Genomic DNA, 21,804 nt, shown 5'->3' with positions numbered 1-21,804 from the left:
CAATAATTGACTGTGTAATTCATTTGCTGATTTCTATATACTGACACTGAATATTTTCTAACTTTAAGGTTGTATTCATACTTTTGAAAGTACTGGCCACAACATTATTATGCGGCCTAATTAAGGTTTAAAGTTAAGTTTCAAAATGTAACGCGATAAAGGGTGAGGTTCCCTGCTTGAAGCTAATGCGCCTTATGGTAATTGCGGCCCTGTGTAACTTCTATATATTTTAGACTTTCAAACTTTACCAATACGAATAATCATAATAGTCATATTTTGCTGCGGTACTAATATAATTTCAAAGTGTATTGTATAACACATATGGTATATATATAGATAAAAAATGTTTGTAAGCTTTCAAATACCTTCAGCTATGTGATAATAACGTAATACTTTCTCAGTAAGTCATTGGAGATAAAATAAACAATACTACAACATGCTCGGAATTGCAGTATTAAAGTTAACAGGGTTATTACTGTTTTGTTCGGTTCATTAAGAATCAAAGAGTTAGTCAGCTAGTGGTTAGAGCGAATTGGCGCTGACGAATAGTTAATCATGTTATGATAGACACTGCCAAGCCGGACGAAAATAAATCGTCCCCCTCGCTCGTTAAGCGTATCTTAACGATGCGAAATATTTGATTAGAAAGAGCGCGAGGGTTCTGCGGTCTCGCACGCGCGTACAATACGATCCGTTTTCCTCCATCTCCATCGAATTCCCCTATCTAGAGACGAATCCTTGGAAACGATAAGAAAGTTACTACAAATCCAAGGGCTCACAACAGAAGCGGTCTCTGTCCATGTTCGTCTGTCTCCAGGAGAGCTAAAAAATAATCTAACCTCTTAAATTTCTGTTCGATATATTTTATATTTTTTAAACGAAATATTCATTGCATTATATAATTTTTATAGATGAAGAACATGATAAGTTATATTTTCCATCATGCATAGAGAAGCAATTTTTAAGTTTGATACATTGTTAACCAATCTTATATCAAAACTATCTTTTTATTTGATTTTCTGATGAAAAATGTTTTTTTGATTCCCTATCGAAGATTTAAAAAATATTGCTAATGTTAGTTATGTTCGGATTAATATTATGTTAATAATATGTGTTAATGAACAATGTTAATGAAATTTGTGAATGTTTTATAGAACATGTATAAAATAAATTAATAAAATGAGTCACTGAATGTACACAGACACTGAAGCGCGGTATTTTCACAGTGTTGTAAATTCTAAGAGTACTGTCCGGCCAGCAAACATCAGGCCCAATTTCGTCAAGTCCCTCCGCCATTTCCAATTTACGAGGAACGTTCGTTTATTCCCGGAAGTAGCGTTTTTTGATGAAACTGGATCGAGTCTAGTAAACGCGTATTTCACGAGAAGAGAAAAATTTCGAGAAAAAATTCGATCATCCTTCCGTTCCATCTGTGACCTTCCGAGCGCGCAATTTTCGAAGAAACTCTCGAGAACACACGAGCAGTGAAATCAGCGTGCGGCGAAAAATAGCGCATTTAATTATAGGTCAAATGCGAGATTCCGCGGGGCAGCTGTTTAAATAGCTACGCATTCGATGGTCGACAACACTTTTGCAAAAGACTCGGTGTTTGATGAAAACACGCCTCAACCCTTCGTGGTTCTACATATGTTTAAATACATTCTATTATATTCTACGTCATTCTGTTTTATTCCATGTTATTCTATTCCATTCGATTCTTCTCAACTTTAATACAACAAATGTATTCGTTATGTTCCAAATTAATCTAATAGAGATGATACCGAATGAATGTATATATGAAAATATAAGAATTCATTTAAACTATGAATAGATTTTCAAAATAGATCGTCGAGTATGAACTGATTGAGATAAAACGTCAAATGGTGCTTGGACTGCGAAGGTTTAAAAGATTATGTACACCAATTTCGTCAATATGTACAGTAAGTTCATGAATTCAACATACCGTTAAAAATCAAAAGTATCGGTGATATTTAAGGATAATGTAGATCACCTCAAAGTCATTCCGAATTATTGAAATTTTAATTTCTCCAATTCGTTGAAATATACCTAATAAAGATATCGATCGCATCAAATTAAATAAAGAATCTTTGGTAGACTAAACTTTCCTCGTTTTTGTTTTCGATCCTATCGATTCCGAGATCACGGGACGATGAAAACAATGTGCTTGGGTGAGTAATCCTTCCTATACTTCCGACAGCTAATTGTAAGGGAGAGCGTGAGCGAGAGAGAGATAGAGTTACAGGCGACGATAGGCATTAAACAAGGACAGAGAGATCCGTACGCCTGCTCGCTGAGACACTGTTAGTCATACGCATACCTGCCTACTTAGGGAATTCGAAGCCAAGTATGGCAAGACCTTGCGTTATCCAAATTGATGGTTTTGTAGTTACGCGGCGCTTTCATCGCTCCTGAATCCTTTGTTGCGACAACTGTTTGTTAACCGCATTTTATAAATGTCCATTGCGTTAATGGTAATTTTTAAGATTTACTATTGGGAAAAAGCACATAAAATTTCAGTTTGCAACGAATTTGTAGCGGCTTATTATGGTTATGTTATCACTGAATCGTAATGTTATCGTGTTGTGATAACTCTAGATTTTGTTGTTGGGAAACGACGAACATTTTCTAAATGAGTAATTGAATTGAGTTTAGTAGTAATCAATATGTTTTTGAATTTAGTATAGAAAAGACAAATAGTTCTATGAAATAATAAGTCTCTTATTAAGTCTCGTTAATTCGCCAATTGAGAAACGAATAGATACATCGAATGAAATACAACTGACAAGAACAAGGAAATGGGTATGGAGAATATAAAAAATACTTTTCCATTCTGAAAAATTTTAAATATAAGAAACTTAATTATAAGCCTAAAATGCGAATGTTTGAATTACTTGATGAAATAAACGGGCCTAATGCAAAGTGGAACAACGCTTTTCTGCATTATTGGTGGATCTAGCCTGATGTTCCGCACGATGTTGCACAATCTTGTCATAGCGGAGGATTGCTTGCGACGCATCGTTGATAGGAGCATTCAACTCGCGATAAGATAATGTTCGTGATTAATCGCTTCAGGCCCAATCTGCGGAGTCGTTCGCGGGGACGAGCATGTCAATCTGCGAACTACGCGACATAGTCGTCTCTTGACTATTAAAATACGAGCGTGACCTAACGTCTTCGAACGGAAACGTTTTTGGAAATATGGCTGTCGGACGTCAACAGTCACAAACCACCATATTTATGAACCGAAACAAGGGTCACGCACGGTCGATAAATCTGTACACAAAGGCTGTTCTTGGACAAACCATCCAACAATTACGAGATGAAAGTTAAAAATATATCTTGAACGATTATTTTTGGGAAGTTGTTTTTAAATTCTGTAACATTTAATATAGAAAAGAATGCTACGAACTTTTAAGGATGGATATAGTCCTGTTCTTTTACTTGCAGAAGAAAGAAAAATGGATCGTCACCAAGTAAATTCGGAAGAAAGAATTCCTAACCAACAATCTTAAAGAATTATGTATGTATCTTTTAGAGAAGTTTATCCTTCCAACTAAACTCTACAACGTTTACTTGAACGTGGATGATCTTATTTATGTCGGTTTATCGGAAGATCTCGTGAGACATCAGCCGCGGTATTAGTTCGTTGGTAGTTCGGTCGATTCTTCGACGAAATATGTAGGTTGTATTTCCCCTCTAGGGGCGCGTGTCAGTGTGCACGACGGCACGTGCGTGAATGCGTGTGTGCATAGCCACAAAGAACACGCATGCGTGCAGACACAGTGGGATGGATGCCATTGGACGATGGCTGCATCGGATCTCCCAACGGCTTCTCCCTTCAGGACTTGGAGTCACGGTTTTACGCGTTTCCTCGACTAATCAAAGAAACGACCTTTTTCTAGGATTAATAGTTCGTCTCGAGTTTCTTTTGCCACGCTACATCGTCCTGCTTCTTCGTAAGCAGTATTTAACCATGAAACGATGCTACGCTCATTTCCATGACAGAGTGTGCATTGTAATATATTGTTAAGCGAAACGAAAGCAAAAGTTCCATAAAGTCGTTAGTATATATTTTGTTGAAACACAGACAATGTGACATTTCCAAAGCACACGAGCTTGAAACGTCAAATATCAAACGAATTTTATTTAGATTCGTTCAAACGAACCCTTATCGACGCTTCCATAATGTTGGACTAAACGCGTAAAAGTTGAAGTTAAGTTAACGACATAGACATAAGAGACATAGACCGTGGATGCTTTGTGAAGAGTGTGGTCTTCGTTGATAGGAAGACCCCGTTATTTATCTCTATCTTTTTTTTAATTAGTCTTTTTAATTAATCATTTTCTTAATATGGCATCCGCAGTTTATACTTCGTATATCTATAATTAACGTTTCTTTCTAATGTCGCAATAATCGAAAGATCAAAAGACCAAAAGAGAATACGATTTAAAAAATACCTAAATACGAAACGACGGTGGAAAACAGGATACAGATACGAGTAGAGGGTTAGGAGCATTGTCCACCTGTCCACCTTCATTCCCCCAACCGGCCGTGAGGCACCTGCGTGACGTCACACAAGGAAACAGCTGGTCGCTCCCTTCTTACCTGCTTCTGGCCGATTCGCTTCTCGGCAACCTTCCTCTGTCTCTCTTTCTCCTCGTGTACACGTTCTCCTCCTCCCTGATCTTTGTTCCTTCTTCCCTTTATACCGTTTCTTGCTCGCGCGTTGTTTACTTTTTCCTCCTCTCTCTTGCCACGCCATTTCGATCGAGCGTCCTCTTTCATCTCGGCCGCCATCTTGCTCTCGCTCAAGCACCATAGCTCTTTCGCTCACTTTCTTACACACACCCGTTTCATCTCCAGGATCTTTCACTTGCTCATTCATCTGCTCGCTCACTCGCTCTTTGGTTTCAAGGACCTCTCACTTAGATTTCTCACTTGTTCGTCTGGTTCATCCTTCTGTCGTAGTCTACGTAGTCTGTCTCGTTCTGACATATGGCAGAGGCGCCTCTATACTGTTTTGAGTCGCGACTCTTCTCACCGTGACTAGATCTACAAGCTCCTTTAACCTCGACGTCTGTGATACATAGAGGAGCACGTGAACAATTTCTAAGTACTCATGTGTAAAAGAATGCTATCCTTTGTACCGCTATCGTGATTCGTCTATAACATAGATTTATTAAACGTTTAAATAAAAACAAAACTTCTATTATTATTATTATTATTATCATTATTATTATTATCATCATCATTATTATTATTATTATTATTATTATTATTATTATTATTATTATTATTATTATTATTATTATTGTACTTAGAAACCGTTTTCTTTTCTACGCGGAGTTCTTTCGTTACATAAAAATTTACTGCGATATCTCGGTTGATATTTATGCACCGAGCATACTTTCTAAAGAAAGTGGTCGCTTTAACCTCTAACTAGGTAACAAAGCATATTTCTTTCGAAATCGAACGAAATGAAAATTTCATTCCTCCATAAGTTTATTTATAACAAAAAGATAATATACAGAAATACTAATAAATTCAAAAAGTAAATAAAAAAAATAATGCTCATAATGTTATCACATTTCCTTACTTTCAAATTTTGTAATTTATTGATACAATTTCTGTGTAACTCAATTATCGTTATTTCGTACATTCATAATATTTAGAAGATCAAGTCCTTTATCGAATTTAGTGATCGTTTAGCCCTTACAAGATCACGAATCTTTCTGAAACGTATTTTTTGAAAGCAGTGGCGATGTGTCTACCTGGCTACTCGAAGGTCGATGTCTCGGGCCTGATACGCGTCTATTGTGTGTCTGGCTTGTCCCGCCACTTAATGCACACAGAAATATCCGTGTCCCGGTGGCGATGCGCGTGCGTTTCCATCGTAACGTTGCCGCCACGCTGCTGCGAGCGACATCGAGAGAGTGTGCGTTCGGGAACGTGTCGAGCAGGATTTCAGAACATGAAAGTGGTGTGCTCTCTCGATAGATTCCGCGTCGCCGCCTTGCGCTTCTATTTTGTCCTTCTTACGTGCGTTATAACTCCGAGTAATCCTCTGCGATCCATGGATTTCGCAAACACGCTGGGGAAAGTGCCGATCCATTCCATCACATATTTTGCTATTTCATTTCTCTTTCCCGAAACTTAAACGATGTTGTATTATCCTTTTTATATGATCGTTTAAAAATAAATAGTTCTAATGGTAACTACGAATGAGATTTAAAATCGTTAGATTCGAGATTAGAATCGACAGAAAGGAATTATTTAACCCTGATGAGGTATCCAGAATTGTGTAATTTAATACTATTCTTTCCCTAACATATGAAGATCACAGTTAATCAATTTCAATGATGATAATCAATTTTGATGATATATCAAGACTAATAAAATACTAAAAATTTCCTTCTATATTATTATGAGCGTGAAACTATTATTTTTACAGCCCAACCCTATTGGACATTTCAAATATAATCCTTCACTTGGTTGTTGATAAAATTTTATAGACGTATTAGAAAAGTGAAATGAGAAGTCACATGTACATATCAACGACTACACACAACAAAAATAATCTATTTGTTACCCTCTGTGGTTAATAGCATTCTTTGTCAAAAACATAGGTTTGGGCTTTTATGAGACCCTTCAAAATGTTCTATCTCGACCGGCCTTGAGACTACCAAAAAACCAATCGATAGTCTCGACGGAAGAGGCTCGTAAATTTACGTGGTTATCGGGGTAGGTCGAAACGGGACGAATTTTAAGCCATGTCAAGAACTCGTCGAAGTTGTGCTTCTTTGAAGCGTCGCGATGCGGAAAGAACAGCAAAGACATTACTCGTGCGCTGTATTTCCAAGAAACGGTGTATTTAATATCGTTTTCTGTTGGTGATTATTGATTCACATCTAAATTCGAACATCTGTCTCGCAAACGATTTAAATTACAATATATGTATAGCTACTATTCTTATCGTATGAAGTTACTATTGTCACAATTGATACGGCTGTAAAAAATCGTATCGATATTTCGCCATGTTTAGATCAGTGGAATAACTCAGTTGCCAGAGTGTGCTTCGTAGAAATGATAAGCAAATTCGTTATCCACACGTGTCGCGTTAAAAAACAATTTTTAACTCCGTAACAATTCTTTTAATTCTAACATCTCTTCATGTTCTTCGAAAATCACTTCTTCGATATGATAAAATACATATATATATCAGTCTTTCAGAAGCTAAGCTGACTAACTTCACGTTTTATTAATTTCTTAATTTCTTAACACTTATTTACTTCTTGATAAATAAGTAATATTAGTGTGCTGTAGGCTACAGACTTCTATCACAAAATAGTAAAATTTTACATTAAGCAAATAAGCGAACAACTTCTAATTTGTAAAATTTACTTGTAAAAGTTCATTCGTTTCATTATGAAAGTACTTCCAATAATGGAAAAGAATCTACTGATATATATAATTTGTTATTTACAACACGTAAAACTTCGTTAATAATATTGCATTGTACAAGAGAACCCTATAAATTATTTCTAAATAGGAAACAATTGGTCAGAAGTCAAAGTATAAAAACTAGGGAGCATCTCGTTTAACTCGAAAATGTGGCACATGTTATTCGAGTCGTGCATCTTCGTTCAACTTTTATGTCACCGTCCTGGTCGATGTTCCTCTTCTCCTGCAGGGTTCTCGCGTTAGATAAACAAAGAAAAGTCGTGCTGACGGTAGTAGAGAGAGAGAGATAGAGGCAATAGAGGAGGGGGTAAAGAATCGTAGCTTCATTTTCGTTCCGCTCGTGCGGCACTCGTTCCTCCTTCCCGTACCTTTCGACCCGCAGCGCCTCCTTTTCCATTCGTTCGTCCGTCTCTGTTTTCTGTGTGCATGCCCGAGGTTTCTCCCCTCGAACGAATAGTGCGACTGCACACAGGGTGTCTCGAAAATGTATCCCGCCCTTCGAATCTTCCTGTCGTCGAACCAAGAGAACGACGTTCCAATGTTTCTGGTTCGTTGATGGAAAAATTTCGTGCAAGGGTTCACCGAGTTTCTTTCTGTTTTAACAGATTTTCCTTGTGTCACGTTCGTAGGAGATTCCTCGAACACAAAGAATTTTCGCTACGGCAAGTTATAATTGAATATTTCGAGGAAGTGAATTTCTTAAGCTACATGTATTATAAATAGCTTAATCTCCACGTGCATGTTAAGTTTAAGAATCCTATTTAATCGTTTAGTAGTTTCACTAATACTTAGTAATTGTCACGCAATTAATACTTGAATTTAGAACTTTGTATATTTTCAAAGAGAAAGAAAAGAAGATGTAACTTTACCTCAGTCGCTATATTCATAAAACATTCTCATTGACTGGTAACCTAATTTCGTACGCGTACGAAGAAGGAACGAATTTTACGAGCGGCCTGTCAGAAATAAACGTGGAAAGGGTATTCGAAAGGGTTCGAAAGCAATTGCAACGCTATCTTTGGAGCTCCCTACTTCCCGAACGCCTCTTGTGCATCCGAGTAGAAGAGAGCCGCGTGTATGCGTGTAAACGTCACGTGTACACGCATACACGCTTGTATCCTTTTGCATCGCGTCGTCGTCGTCGACGTCGTCATCGAGGGACGTGGACCGCCTCGTTTCTGAGTCGGAGCCACGTTAAAACTACAGTTAATTCTCCCGATAGGCGCGTGGCGCTGCTGAACACCGTCTCTATGTAGCGTAAACGCGACATACATGACGAGTCTGCTTTGATAAAAGCATCGCTCCCTAAGTGATTTTCAATGCGCGATACAGTGACTCTCAATCTTGTTATTTTTTTCTTCGAAAAGATATTACGACTTTTTCTTAAAATAAATGTAGAAATACGTGTCTCTGTTCGATCATTGCCAACGATAAGAAGTTTCTTAAGAATCGTAATTATAACCTTTCGAAGAATCTTATTTACATTATGATAAATTTATCGGTACTCGATAAAAAGTATTTTCCAGAAAAAACATCTTGATTTACCTCGGTCTTTCCCGTAAACATTCCTCGAATAACCTACCATATTAATCTCCGTATGTAAACTGTTAATCGGATTGTTCTGCCTAAAAACTTCTATAATCGTAAAATTAAGAATCCATACAGACAAATTGGTTAGTTCGTTTTTATTTTTTAAAAATCTGAACATAATATACATACTTTAATTTTAATAAAGATAAAATGACATGTAAAGAATTAAAGGATTTCTAAATAAGGAAATTGCTGTAAGCTCGACTTCTCCAGTTATTAGGTTAATTGAAAAGTACAAAGAATATTGAAGATAGTTAGAACGTCGATTGCAGCTTGTCATTCGCTTGGTAAGCGGTATTGGCCAAACAATTCCCGGGAAATAGTTAAACAATACCGTTTAACTGCGTGTTTGGGTTACAACACACGGTGGATCGCGATAAGAAGTACGTCCTTCGTATATTCGAAGCGACGAAACAGAATGGATCTCCGGTCCTCGGAACGGATCACGAGACACGCTCGATTCACATCTGTGTTCGTACGAATCCCACTTTGAGGCCGAACTGTAATCGCGATCGCTTCAATTCCCCACTACATATCTGTTTTAACTAAATAACGTCTGGAGAATCGCCTCGGCCAACTCCGTCGCGCCACACGCGCGTGCACGCTGACTTATGGAATAATTCGTTCGAATAAAAAACCTCCATCGGTCAAGTACCGAACGGAGAAGTTGAAAAGAATATTCGGAAGCTATTTATCGTGTATTAAAAATCGATCGAACGTCGTAAATAGAAATATCGTATCCTTAACGCTAAATCTAACCTAGTGTATGTTTGAATACACTATATATAAACAATTATAACTATAGTGGTATATAATCATATTCATTCTTATACATATATTTTTAGTAATCATCCAATTGAAATACATCATTTTGGTAGATTTGATAGTCTAAAATCGACCCTAGAACGACAAGCTATTAGAAGATTCGACGTCAATCCATCGTCAACCTACTGACGTCAACAATTAAATCAATTATTTCCTGATACAAAACCAGAACATTGGCCTTCTGCAAAAGTATTTTCTTGAAGAGAACAAACGTTTAAAACTTCCTGGCTATTTCTTGGCTCTTTCTTGAAACTCCCAAGAGGCCGATATTTATAAATAAATAATAAGATAATCGGTTGATGGTAGGTCGCCATAATTAGAATACAGATTATTCTATGCACGATGTCCTTATTAGATACAGATGTAAGAAAGGGAGTCGCGGTCGAGATTGATGATGCGACTAAACACTGTTACAACGGCTAAAGTCAACTAAAGCGAAGTTCGAGCAGGAGTGGGGAGGTTAGTTTGCTGGTTCGCGTGCCACAGAGACATACGTAAAGCACGGTTGTGACGCAGTCAGGTGGGCCTCACCCGTGTGTCGCAAAACACAGCCGGGACACGATACACTCTTGTAATCTACATCTGTCAAGCTGCCAGGTTAATTGAATGAAACTGTTAAGCGGCTCTAAACCTATGAATGTTGCTCGGAATAATCGTGACCACGAACGACAATTCTTATAAGAAAATTATAAGTAACCATAAACCATAGACAATTTATACGTAAGTAGATAGGAATCTCTAAGTGAAAAATCGATCCGGACGTTTCTTTGTTCGTTTTGAAAAATCTGTCTAAACTTTGCCTTTTTTATTCTTTTATCTTTCTCTATTTTTACAAGTTACGCCAGTTATAAGGAAAATTAATTAGGCAAATGAAATGGCCGTTAAATGGCAGGATATCGATAGACATGATTATTCCAGAATTAAGCAAAGTCGACCGAATAGTTTTTAACTACTGCACGACTGATAAGCGTAATTGAAATTGAAACTCGAACGGAAATCTGTTTGCCGAGAGTTTCTGCCGGTGTAGACCAACGCCGGTGACTCGAAATCGCGCGTATAAAGCCTCCCGGCCCTTTTTGATCTTACGCAATCGAGACACAAAGACAACCCCTTTTAAGCGGAGCAAGCCGGATTTTTCTCTGGTCGGGGTGTGCCAATCTCAATGCCGTCCTATAATAGAAGGGTGCAGAATTACTTACGTTCGATAATGGTTCTTTCTATGGCCGTCTACCACCGTCGTGCGCGATCGATATTGTTTTATTTCGTGAAACTTCTTATTTTCCCTACTTTTCATCTATCTCGTTTATTACGTAAAATTTTCTTTCCTCATTTTTTTTTCTATTGCTTTTCGATTCAAATTAATCCAACGAAACGAATCGCGAAGGACCAATCCTTGAGCAATTAATTAACGCATGGACGTAACGATCGAATGTGAAAGGGAGGGGCGAAAAGTGATTTCCCGGAAAGATCGAGCGTCCTAGCACAAACAAACCGTAGAACCATTGCCGGGATCCTTCACAAATTTACTGGCCCTTTTGTAGCCACAGATGTCGGAGGGGAGAACTGTACATCAATCTGTCCACGACCGGTATAACCGAGTTTATTCACGTGCTACGACCACTCTGACGACCGTGATCCTATACTAGAGAATAACACAATCCCTATGCGTATAACCCAGAAAAGCTAAGGAAAAATAAAGGAACAAGCAAGACAAAGTTTCGAAATATTTTTCAAGAAGAAAGAAATCCAACGAGCAGGATTGGGACTTTTCGAAATAAAAAATAAATGAGCGATCGATCGTTAGATTAGGTTGGGTAAATACCGATTAGATTAATTCGGGACTACTTCCAAGGTCTATGTATAAACGATCGCAAACAAGACAAAGTTCAGGGAAATTTTTCGGAAAGAGGCAGAGAATGAGTCAATCGAAATAAATGAATAATAAATTAAATTGAACGAATGACAGTTCAGTTTAAAGGACGTTATTTATCCTCGGGTCTATCAGTAACGCAAGGATAAGAAAGATAAAAGTGATATAAAAGGTATAAAAATAGCTAGATAAAAATAAGTACGTGATAAAAATTTGTCGATAAAGCAAAGAAGAAAGAGGTAACCTTTCGCCGAAACAAATAAATAATAGAGTAAGTTAGGTTAATTCGGTTCGCCTTTTGGGGTGTACAAGTGACGCAACCCCTTTTAGTCGACCCTCAAAATTCACCAGCCTCGCTAGAACAAAGCGATCATGCTCGATTTAATACGGACACTAGAGTTCGCCTCGTTCCACGTTCAAAATTGTCCAAACAACCACGCAGATTCGTTAAAAACGGAACCAGATAGACGTAATCCCGAGTAATATCGTACCTAGAAGCGATTTTAAATGTGTGCAACGTTACGCGTATGTGTACGATCGAACAAGATATTTCCTGGTCTCTACAAATTTCCCGTTGCTTTCCCAAACACCGAAAATAGTCGGCCACTTATTTCTGGAAGGATTACGGCGACCAAGGACTGGCGCAAGTAACTGGAAACCAAAGAGACCTCCGTTACTGAGGGACCAGTTTGTCAATGAGCCCAATTTAGACCGCAAATCAAAACGTCTATAGCATACCCAAACTATATAGATATACCTGTATTTTGGGATCTCAACTTTAAGGTTAGCTGCTTCCAGCTGGGCGGCTGTTTCTTTCTATGTAATTTCGAAATTCTGTATGACAATGACGGGAAGATGAATTAGATTTTTAGAATTTTTTTTTGAACTTTCACAATTAGTTAGATGGTAATTCGTCGCAACGTACTGTTGGATTTTTGTATCGTATCGAGCTCATTTTACATTGCTACGGTGTTCATATTGCCTTTATCGCGCGGAATATAGACTAATGCGTTCTAAAATTAAGTAACTAGACTGGGACTAACGATATAGACATTTTCCCTATACCTGCACTCTCTTGCATAATAATTTATCAATTAATCAGTGAATTGACAAACTACTTCTCCCGGCTTGTCTTATACAACATAATACCTTTTTATCAGACGAAATAGCAATTTCTAAAAAATTACTTATTTACTATTGAACATTTTTACCGACGGATTACTAACATGACCGACCCCTCATTTTCAGTTCGTTAATTAAATCCTACGTAGGGCGGCCCCAAATCCTTACCGGCCCACTGGGAATTTGCCTCGATCGTCTCTGAGATTACTGTTACGCAAGAGTATTTATTAATATTAATAACTTCTAATTCCTGACTTATAAAATTCTACTAATATTATTACAACTATATAATAAGCAATTTCCAAATTCTCAACTCTAGTAGTGCTTCCCAACCTTTTCTTTGTTATATCGGTAAAGGGTCTGAAGAGAAAATATTTTCTAGAGACTATAGACACAGATACTGGACGAATAGAATACAGCTACCAGGTCAAAATATTCCCGAACGTGCTCAAAGCGAGAATAGCGAGGTGTCGTGAGGGTGAACAGTGACGTTTCCTTCGGTTGATTTATGGTCCTGTTTAATCTGCGTCTCTTTCCAGACGAAGAAGCCCCTCGAACCTCGTTCAAAGGAACAACGGTCCCCGGTGGATCGCATCTAACATGGCTAGTTTGTCAACTACGAGATAATCCACGATTACTAGACAGTTTCTGGCTCGTTCTTCGGTATATCAATTAATATATAGAGCCTTTAACAGAGCTGAACAGCAAAGAGAATATCATCATCGCGAAAGAAAAACCGCACATCTGGCACGTTCGCGTTCTAAACTTTCACGTTCCCCGCATTTCCAAGCCTTCTGTGCTCGCTCTATGGTTTCAGAACATCGCCCCTTTTGCAAATTCTTTGCGACGTTCGCCGTGGTCTTTGAGGTTTTAAGAGTCGAGGATTTCGAAATTTTAGGATCTCAACGTTGGAAGGTTGGGGATTTTGGATATTCGAAGATTGACTTTCCGAACATTTGAAAATTTGAAAGCCAGGAGCTTATTATCCAAAAGCCTGATATATTGAACATTTGGAAATTCAGGAGTCCGCGATTTGGAAAGCTTGAAAAGGCTTGGAAATTCGAGTTGAAAGTGTAGAAAATTCGGAACATCGAAAGTTCGAAGCTTCGAGAATTTGAAACGTAAAAGTTGGACATTTTTAAAGTTCGGTCGTTCGGAACTGTGAAAGTTTGACGCTTTGGAAATTCGAAATTTCATCGACGCGAAAATTTGAAGATTCCAGAATATGAACAATACATTTAGAAATTACAAAAATAGGTGACGTAAAAGCGGGTCGAAATTACGTGACAGAGATACACTCCGGGTGCCGTGACCGACGGAAATAAGAGCAGGGAAATCCCCGAGGGAGGCGAGGGCGGCCGCGCGACCCACTTACGTTGTTGATAGACAATAAAACACGGCACTAACGTGGCTGCTTGCTGCCTGGAAGGTTAATCGGTAATTAAAACTCGATTACCATTCGCGTTTCCGCGGAATATCGATAAACCACTTTCCATCTTTTCTTAGATCCTTTGCTTCCAACTCTTTCCATTTACTTTTCCACTAACCTTTTGCCACAGGTGCAACAACCTTCGCGCATATCTGCCGAAAATTCCCTATTCTCGATCGTGTTACGTAAACCATCTTCAATGAACGTTCTATTAAAAATATTTTAGACAACTAATCATCGATGAAACACGTTTCGTACCAAGTGTATGCGTCATTTATTTATTTATTTAACCCTATTTAACTTAACCTACTTTTACCATTACCACAGATGTGTAATCCTCGACATAAATTATTTGGTAATTGAATTTATTGATTCTCTATGTTAGAAAAATTCATTTGATATAATTACTTAGTGATATATATTGGTTTTTTAATAATCGAAAGCTATTCAAATACTGGAGTTTCCAAAATTCTCTAATCCAATTGGAAGCTTCGTCCGCAAACCGAATACGGAACGGAAGCGTTCGAGGAGTGTCATCGCGTTTTCAACGAGCTTGGTTAAGTTTGAGAAATCAGGTCGCACGAGAAATTAGACAAGGCGATCGTGGACGAGCTCGGTTGTCCGTGCATACACGCGTGTCTCTTTCAATGCCAAGCCACGTCACAATTCATTTCCCAACCGGTGTGTTGCCCGACATTCTTATCCTACCTGGCTATCCCCTCTTTGTTCTCGCTCTACGTCCGCGGCTTGTGTACAGTTAGACCTTGCTGTTGCTTCTTTAGCCGTGCCTGTTCGTTTCCCATTGCTTCATATTTTTCAACCAATTATATTTACGACGTTTCACATCTTACGTTTTATATTTTCAATGCCTTATATACACTTTCGATCGATCGTAGATTTTAATGCATTTATAAGAAATTTGAAAACGCAAAAAGTATAAAATATCCAGAGTGTAGTAGTCCCTGTAACATTTAATAGGCAAAACGGCTTTCTATCCACGTTTCGTCTCTTTAATTATATTGAAAAAAAGAGGGAATTCGTATAAAAATACGCAGTCGAATTATCAATATTAGCGTGTATTCGACACGTTGCGACACGTTCTACGAACTGAGAGTCAGTCGATGGAATTGGCCTGCTCGGTTTATTCCGGCGGTCGTTTAAATGTTTAAAACGATCCTGATCAACACAGTCGCCAGAATTAATTTAGTCGTGTGTGACGTAATTTACGGATATTCGAACGCTAATCGGTTGGGAGTAGCAAGTTTGAACGCGCAAGGTCTCGTGACACGGCGTTTCTCGTGACACAGCGTTTTATAAGCAAGAGGCGTTCGACGAAACGGCGCGTGTAGTCGATCTAAGACATATCGCGTTAAACGTTCCTGTTATTATTAAAAACCAACCCATTGGAAATTGATAATCGATATATCGAAAATTGACGATCCAAAATATCCAAAATACATAATCGCAATTTAAAATAAACATAGCGAAGATCGTGTGTGTATATGTGTGAAAAATTGAGATTTCAAACAAATGAGCAATAGGTATATCGAAAAGTGAACAATCGAGAGTTCATGACCGATATATCGAAAATTATTGTGTCAGAAGCTCAAAGTCGACGATAAAAATCGCTATATAAACGAATCGCTATATTATCGAAAAATAAACAATCGATAAGCAAAGATTGATATATCGGACATTGAAGATCGATAATATGTCAGAAATTGAAAATTGAGGACAAAATCAAGATCCAACAGTCAATAACTTACGTATGGATAAAAAATTGATATACTGAAAATCTAGAATCGAAGTATCGAAAGCTGTCGTTGACACTTGCGAGAGAAAGGATCGCGACATGCGCATCCCCTATCGAACCATTCATCGGTTGCTGTATTTGGCGCGTGTTGCAGTTAATGTACTTTAACCCAGACGCGAGACAGGAGTCCTACATAATAACATTGCGTCGAATTTACGTAAGGCTAAACCGGGCGCCGAGAGTGCCTTAGAACGGCCGATCGACGTGTACATTCCACAACAGAGAACGTAAAAGTTAACGTTGCCCCATCAAAACCTACGGACTTTCACTCTCGACAAAAATGTCCCTGCCGCTCCGTGTATTTCTCCGAAACGGCTGGAACGTAACGTAATACGGTCCCGTCGATCTCCTGTCATCCTCGTCCTTCTACAGTTCTCGCTTTCGTTATGCAGTCGAGATATGTAAACAACTCATCACATATCCTTTTGAATTTTTATGTGTGAATTAGATTTGGAAATTCGAGCCGTCGTCTTTTTGCCGATGATGTTACATAGTTCGCGAACGTCATTCGTTTATCACGTGTACAAACGACCAGTTTTCTACATTGTTACATAGTTATTAGACTGAGAATATTTATGAACATTCATATTTCTATGAATATCATTAAACTATTGAATGTTATAACGAATGAAGTACGCTTTAGATATTTCTATATGTGTGTGTTCTACGCTTTGTTGCACCTTTAAATTTCTCATAAATACCTAAAATCCCTAGACCAATAACTATCGTTCGATATAAAGAGAAATAATTTGAATCGTTCCCAAATATAATTAAGCATAAAAACATTGTATTTGGAATTAATTTCAAAGATCTGGATGATATTAACAATTATGATCTTAGATTATAATTTAATTACTTAACACATCTGTTCTACTACGTGAATAGCTAGCCGACATTTCTAATTAAAAAATTCAAGGATAAGTGCATAATATATATCTGTTTTATACGGTCAGAGTAACATCTCAGATTAACGATTCTCCTCGTGTAAGGGTGAGTCATTCGAATATGACGAATGTTTGCAGTCTCAATACCAAATATATAAATAATTGATATGCATAGTGTGAAAAAGTAAGATGTAAGCGTAAAATATGGAGAGTGGTAGCGAATGTATAGATGCAAGGTTGTCGCGAAAGATACGGCACTGGTCCGAAGAAAGTCGTTTCCCCGAGAGTCATGTGAAGCCGTTTGCCAGTGGTGCTCGTCGGCTGCTCCGTGTATCACGGCTCTCTGACCCAGAAACCCAGTTTCTTACCGAATTAAAAGCGACATCGCCGAGCGTACCATGGCTTCGGTTAGATACCAACAGCCAAATAGATAGCTGCCGTGTTACCAACGGCCAGCTGGAAAATAAACTTCTTCGTGACCAATCCCCCCGTTCCTCTGTGCGAGCAGCCTCGATTCTCATCACCATTTTTCTAGCTCGTCCATTTTTTTTGTCCTTTATCCTACATTTAACCCTTATACATTTTATATTGCTTGAATTTCAGTAAGTTATTAATTAATTAAACTATAAACGTGTGTATTTTTGATAAAACTGGACGTAACATCATTTTCCTAACCTTAAAAAATATTTCAAGCTTAAACAAAATATGAAAACGTTCTTACTGGTATATATGATTTTTGTTCTTTTATTCTTCAAGTATTACAAACTCTCCTTGTTTGTCAAAATGAGAACAAGATTAAAGTATATGTGATAGAAATTCTAGGGGAATTTGTATGACTATTATTTTCGATAATTAAGTTTTGGTCGAAGAGAATGACAAAAGAAGAGAAAATTAGCAAACAACCGGTAAGAAGATAATTATGCACTATGCACATAATGCTGGCGCGGCTTTCTCATGCAGCGTTTCTAACGACGCGACGCGACGCGCCAACAAGATTGAAAGTTTACTTTTTACGCGTTCCCCGTGACTTGTTATCCGATATCCCAGCGTACGTTCGGGATATAGACGATCGGACGAAGAAAGAGAAGCCGAAAGAGCATGAGAGCAGAAACAACGCGGCAGAAGATATAGAAGAAACGAGGTTAAATAGTAGGCACGCGCAAGATGAGCGGAAATACGCGGCCCCGATCTACTAATTGTAAGCGAGATCATTTCCGAGCTTACATTCGCGCGCGCCACCGCTCGACTAATCTACGCTTTAATACTCCATCTATCGCTTTCGATATGTATCATTTAAAACTTTCTAGCCCATAAATAAATGTAACTTAATTCTAACACGAATGAGGTATTAAATTTTAACATTTAAATATTAAAAAAGTTTAACCTCTAAATAAACTAATCTTTAATTTACGTCTTACGTCGTTCTACATATCCACGCTTCAATGTTTGTCTATTTAAACTTTCCAACCTGTAAATAAGAATTATATAAAAACATATTTCTAATTTAAATCAAATACTAATTTTTAGTGCGTAGGATATACGATTTATGTTTTAAAATATTACTTACTATTTATGAAAATTTGGAAAGCAACGAATTGTATAAACATCTACAGTCTAATAAACAAACGGTCCATAACGATAGCGTGAAATGTTAGAGAAATATGTTTCCTAACACTTGGATCGATTAGGACGGAGGCGGGGTCTGAAAGGTTAGAAGAGGAAAACACAGTAGTGGCGACGACCTTGACTCCTTTCGGTTGTTCTTAAGAGGAGCGTGAGCAGCGATGGTGTCGGCGGGGTTGCGGAGGATACGTGGAGGGTGACGGTGACACGGCGTATCGGTGTCTCCATTGAAATGTCTTTCAGCCCGGATTTAAATAATCTTCGCTCCGGAAAATCCTCTTTATGCCCGATTCTTCCTCCGCGTAATAGCAGGCGGATCTTTTTAACACCGATAACCGATACATCTATGCCGCCATTGTCTCGAAATCGCGGCGACATTTTCAATTAATCGATTTTCACCGGATTCCCTACTCGCGTGCTCATAGATAAAAGTGGCGGGATTTTTTGAATGTTTAAATTTCTTTTTTAAATTTAGGATTCGTATCAATGACTTCTTTTTCAATTTGTTAAAATATTTATATATTACAATAGTATTGCAAGAGGTTTCTTCTCGCCTAGATGGCAGTTAGTTTGTAGCCAACGCGATTCCACGGCCGGCTATCTTAAGTTAATTGTCAATGACGCACGGACATGACGAAACGTCGGACCATCTAATTATGATGGGACTATAGCTTGGTGAAAGGCGCGCAGTTACAACTAAAAGTCCACGGTGCGCAATGTTGTGTCGCTAAATAAGTCCTGATCAGAAGGACTTCTCGCGTTGCACCACCAGTCAACGTTTTTGCGACGCGTTATTCTGTGAATTCTTCATTGTTTCAAAAATTAATAATAATCTTTATTGGTACAAACACTAACAACTTTTTACAAAAGCAAACTTAATAAAACAGGCTGTTACGACGTGAAACAATTCTCTATAAGAATTTCGAATCTTAACTTAGCTCTTCATACATACATTATCCTTATATATTTTGTGCGATGAAGAGAAAAACAGGAATAATTTTTATTTCGCAAAAATAAATTAAATAAAAGATTACTGTAATGTCGAACGATATTTTACAGAAATTTCGAATCTTTGAACTTAGTTCTTTGCGTGTTATGCCTATGTACTTTGTCTAATGAAGAGAAGATAATAATAACCTTCTCTCTATCTCTCAATGTCTGAAGATACCTTCGGATGTAATTACACAAGGCGTAACATGTAGTATAGATAAGATACATGTAATTAACGAAGACGATATAGTTTGGAAGGTAACCGTGACACCATTTCACGGACCTTGTCCGTGAATCGCAGTTAGACCGGGCCCCTGACCCCATCCTACGCACCTGCTAGTGGCCCGTGAGCGACGGAGGCTGCGATCATCTCCGAAGTTTTACGACGACACACGAGGGCGCAATCGATACCGCGGAAGGGAGAGGGGGGCTGTCTCCCCGTGCAGTTACGGTATCTGTCGTACTCCGGCTCGAAAATTAAAGATCCGCCTGTGTTACGTGCGCAAAAAGATGTTGCCCGTAACAGGAAAACGAGTTTCTTCATGAATATTGCATCTAATTTTAGAACCTTTTTTTTCAGATTTCTATACTTTCTATTCGAAGCTGTTTGAAAAGAGCGCGCCACTTTTAATACTTCACAGATAACGAGGAGAATAGAAGCATAGGAATTTCTTTAATAGATATACTAATGGTTCAAGCATCAAGGAAGAAGAAATACTTTTTCAAAGTGTTAATAAGAATTTGGATTAGTTATTCTTTTATTTTACCGAATATCCTCTATTCTTTTTATTTTTATTTTGAAATTCAACATTGTAGACGAATTGTGCTATAATCCTTACATTTTATTCTGAAAGCATTGAATTTCAAACGTAAAGAACGGAGTCAATAAATTCGCAATAGGTGTTTTATCCTTTAATTGAACGAATGACCCGGCAGAGGAAGCCCGGGAGATTTGAATTCAATTATCGTAAACCTCTGTTTAATTTTAATATTCCTAGGGTTTCCCATTTTCTGTAAATACTTGTTAATCGAATTATTACTATCGCAGGTAAAATAATGAAAAACAATTTGCGGGCTACGTTGCAGAGCTCTTTTCTTTAATTTCCCAACAAGGTAGTTTTCTTTTGGTTAAAAAGACCCTGGTACTGCCGCGATGATCAAAAGGGGAGAGAAGGTGAGGACAAAAAGGAGAACGAAGGCGTCATAGGGGAGAGTCAAAGAATTTTACTGGCGGCGCGCTCGCGCGAGCGCCTGCCCGCTCGCACATACACAGCAACGGTGTTGGTTTGTTTTCCAGCTCGCATTGTGCGCGTCGTTCGTTACGTCTGGCAATTATCTGGCCGCAAGCTCGCGCTGCTTTTAACATTTTTAATCCGCGAAACTTGAGGCTGAACCGCGCAAAGTAACTTTGCCACCATTTCATCTTTCTTTTTTTGTTCCACGCTCGAGAAAATATTCTACAAAAAAAAAAAGAAAAAAAAATACGAAACCAAAATGATCCACCGATACGAAGCACTCAATTGATCCATATGAAATATGGGTGTTCGAAAGTTGGATCCTAACGGAGCAGTATATACGCAGTTTCGTCCTATTCATAACAATCAATCACATTAAAAAAAAGATATTTCGTGTAAAACAAACAGTAAAAATATGAAAATATTATTGGTCATTATAAATAGTGATAATATTCGAACAACTTTTTTGGATAAAGAAATTTGAAAAAATTGACACAGCAATTGCTGGAAACTTATATTTGCTATGGAAAAATTTTTAAATCATGGATTACTTTAAGAGAGACTGTAAATAGAGAAACTCTAACAGTTTCATTCCGAAAATTGTTGAATTCAAAGACGAATAATTTTTATATATGTGACCCAATGAAACTGGTAGATAAATATCTACCATACCATTTTTGGAAAGTTCATTGAACCATATGAAAATTCATTTGAATATATAATCTAACATCCTATTTGAAAAATTGACATTTCACGTGCGCCAAACTAATATTGACTATCGGCGAAGCAAACTGAATAATCGATTTACTTTTATTTATATTTGTATCTGTATAATAAGTTTTATTTAAGGTTTGGTTAGGTTAGTAGGTTTGGTATTGTCGAGAGTTGTAGAATAATGGTCGAAACGATTCGAGATGTTGCATGACACCATTGGAAGCAA

General features: G+C 37.9%; 1 protein-coding gene across 2 annotated transcripts in view; it reads right to left on the bottom strand.

Annotated features, from left to right (window-relative positions):
* LOC100647815 overlaps positions 1 to 21,804 on the bottom strand; it is a 91,122-nt gene that overhangs the window by 49,080 nt on the left and 20,238 nt on the right. Inside the window, exon 1 of one of the 2 annotated variants that reach the window (XM_048410189.1) lies at positions 4,628 to 5,003. The exons of the other annotated variant lie outside the window; for it this stretch is intronic. Coding sequence (XP_048266146.1) covers positions 4,628 to 4,907 — 280 coding nt within the window. The 5' untranslated portion in view covers positions 4,908 to 5,003. Of the gene's footprint in view, positions 1 to 4,627; positions 5,004 to 21,804 lie in introns of those variants that run through there. 2 annotated transcript variants of the gene reach the window in all.

The sequence above is a fragment of the Bombus terrestris genome, chromosome 11 (genome assembly GCF_910591885.1).
Source record: "Bombus terrestris chromosome 11, iyBomTerr1.2, whole genome shotgun sequence".
In the NCBI taxonomy this organism is placed as follows: Eukaryota; Metazoa; Arthropoda; class Insecta; order Hymenoptera; family Apidae; genus Bombus; species Bombus terrestris.
This window is presented reverse-complemented; position numbering and strand designations above follow the sequence as displayed.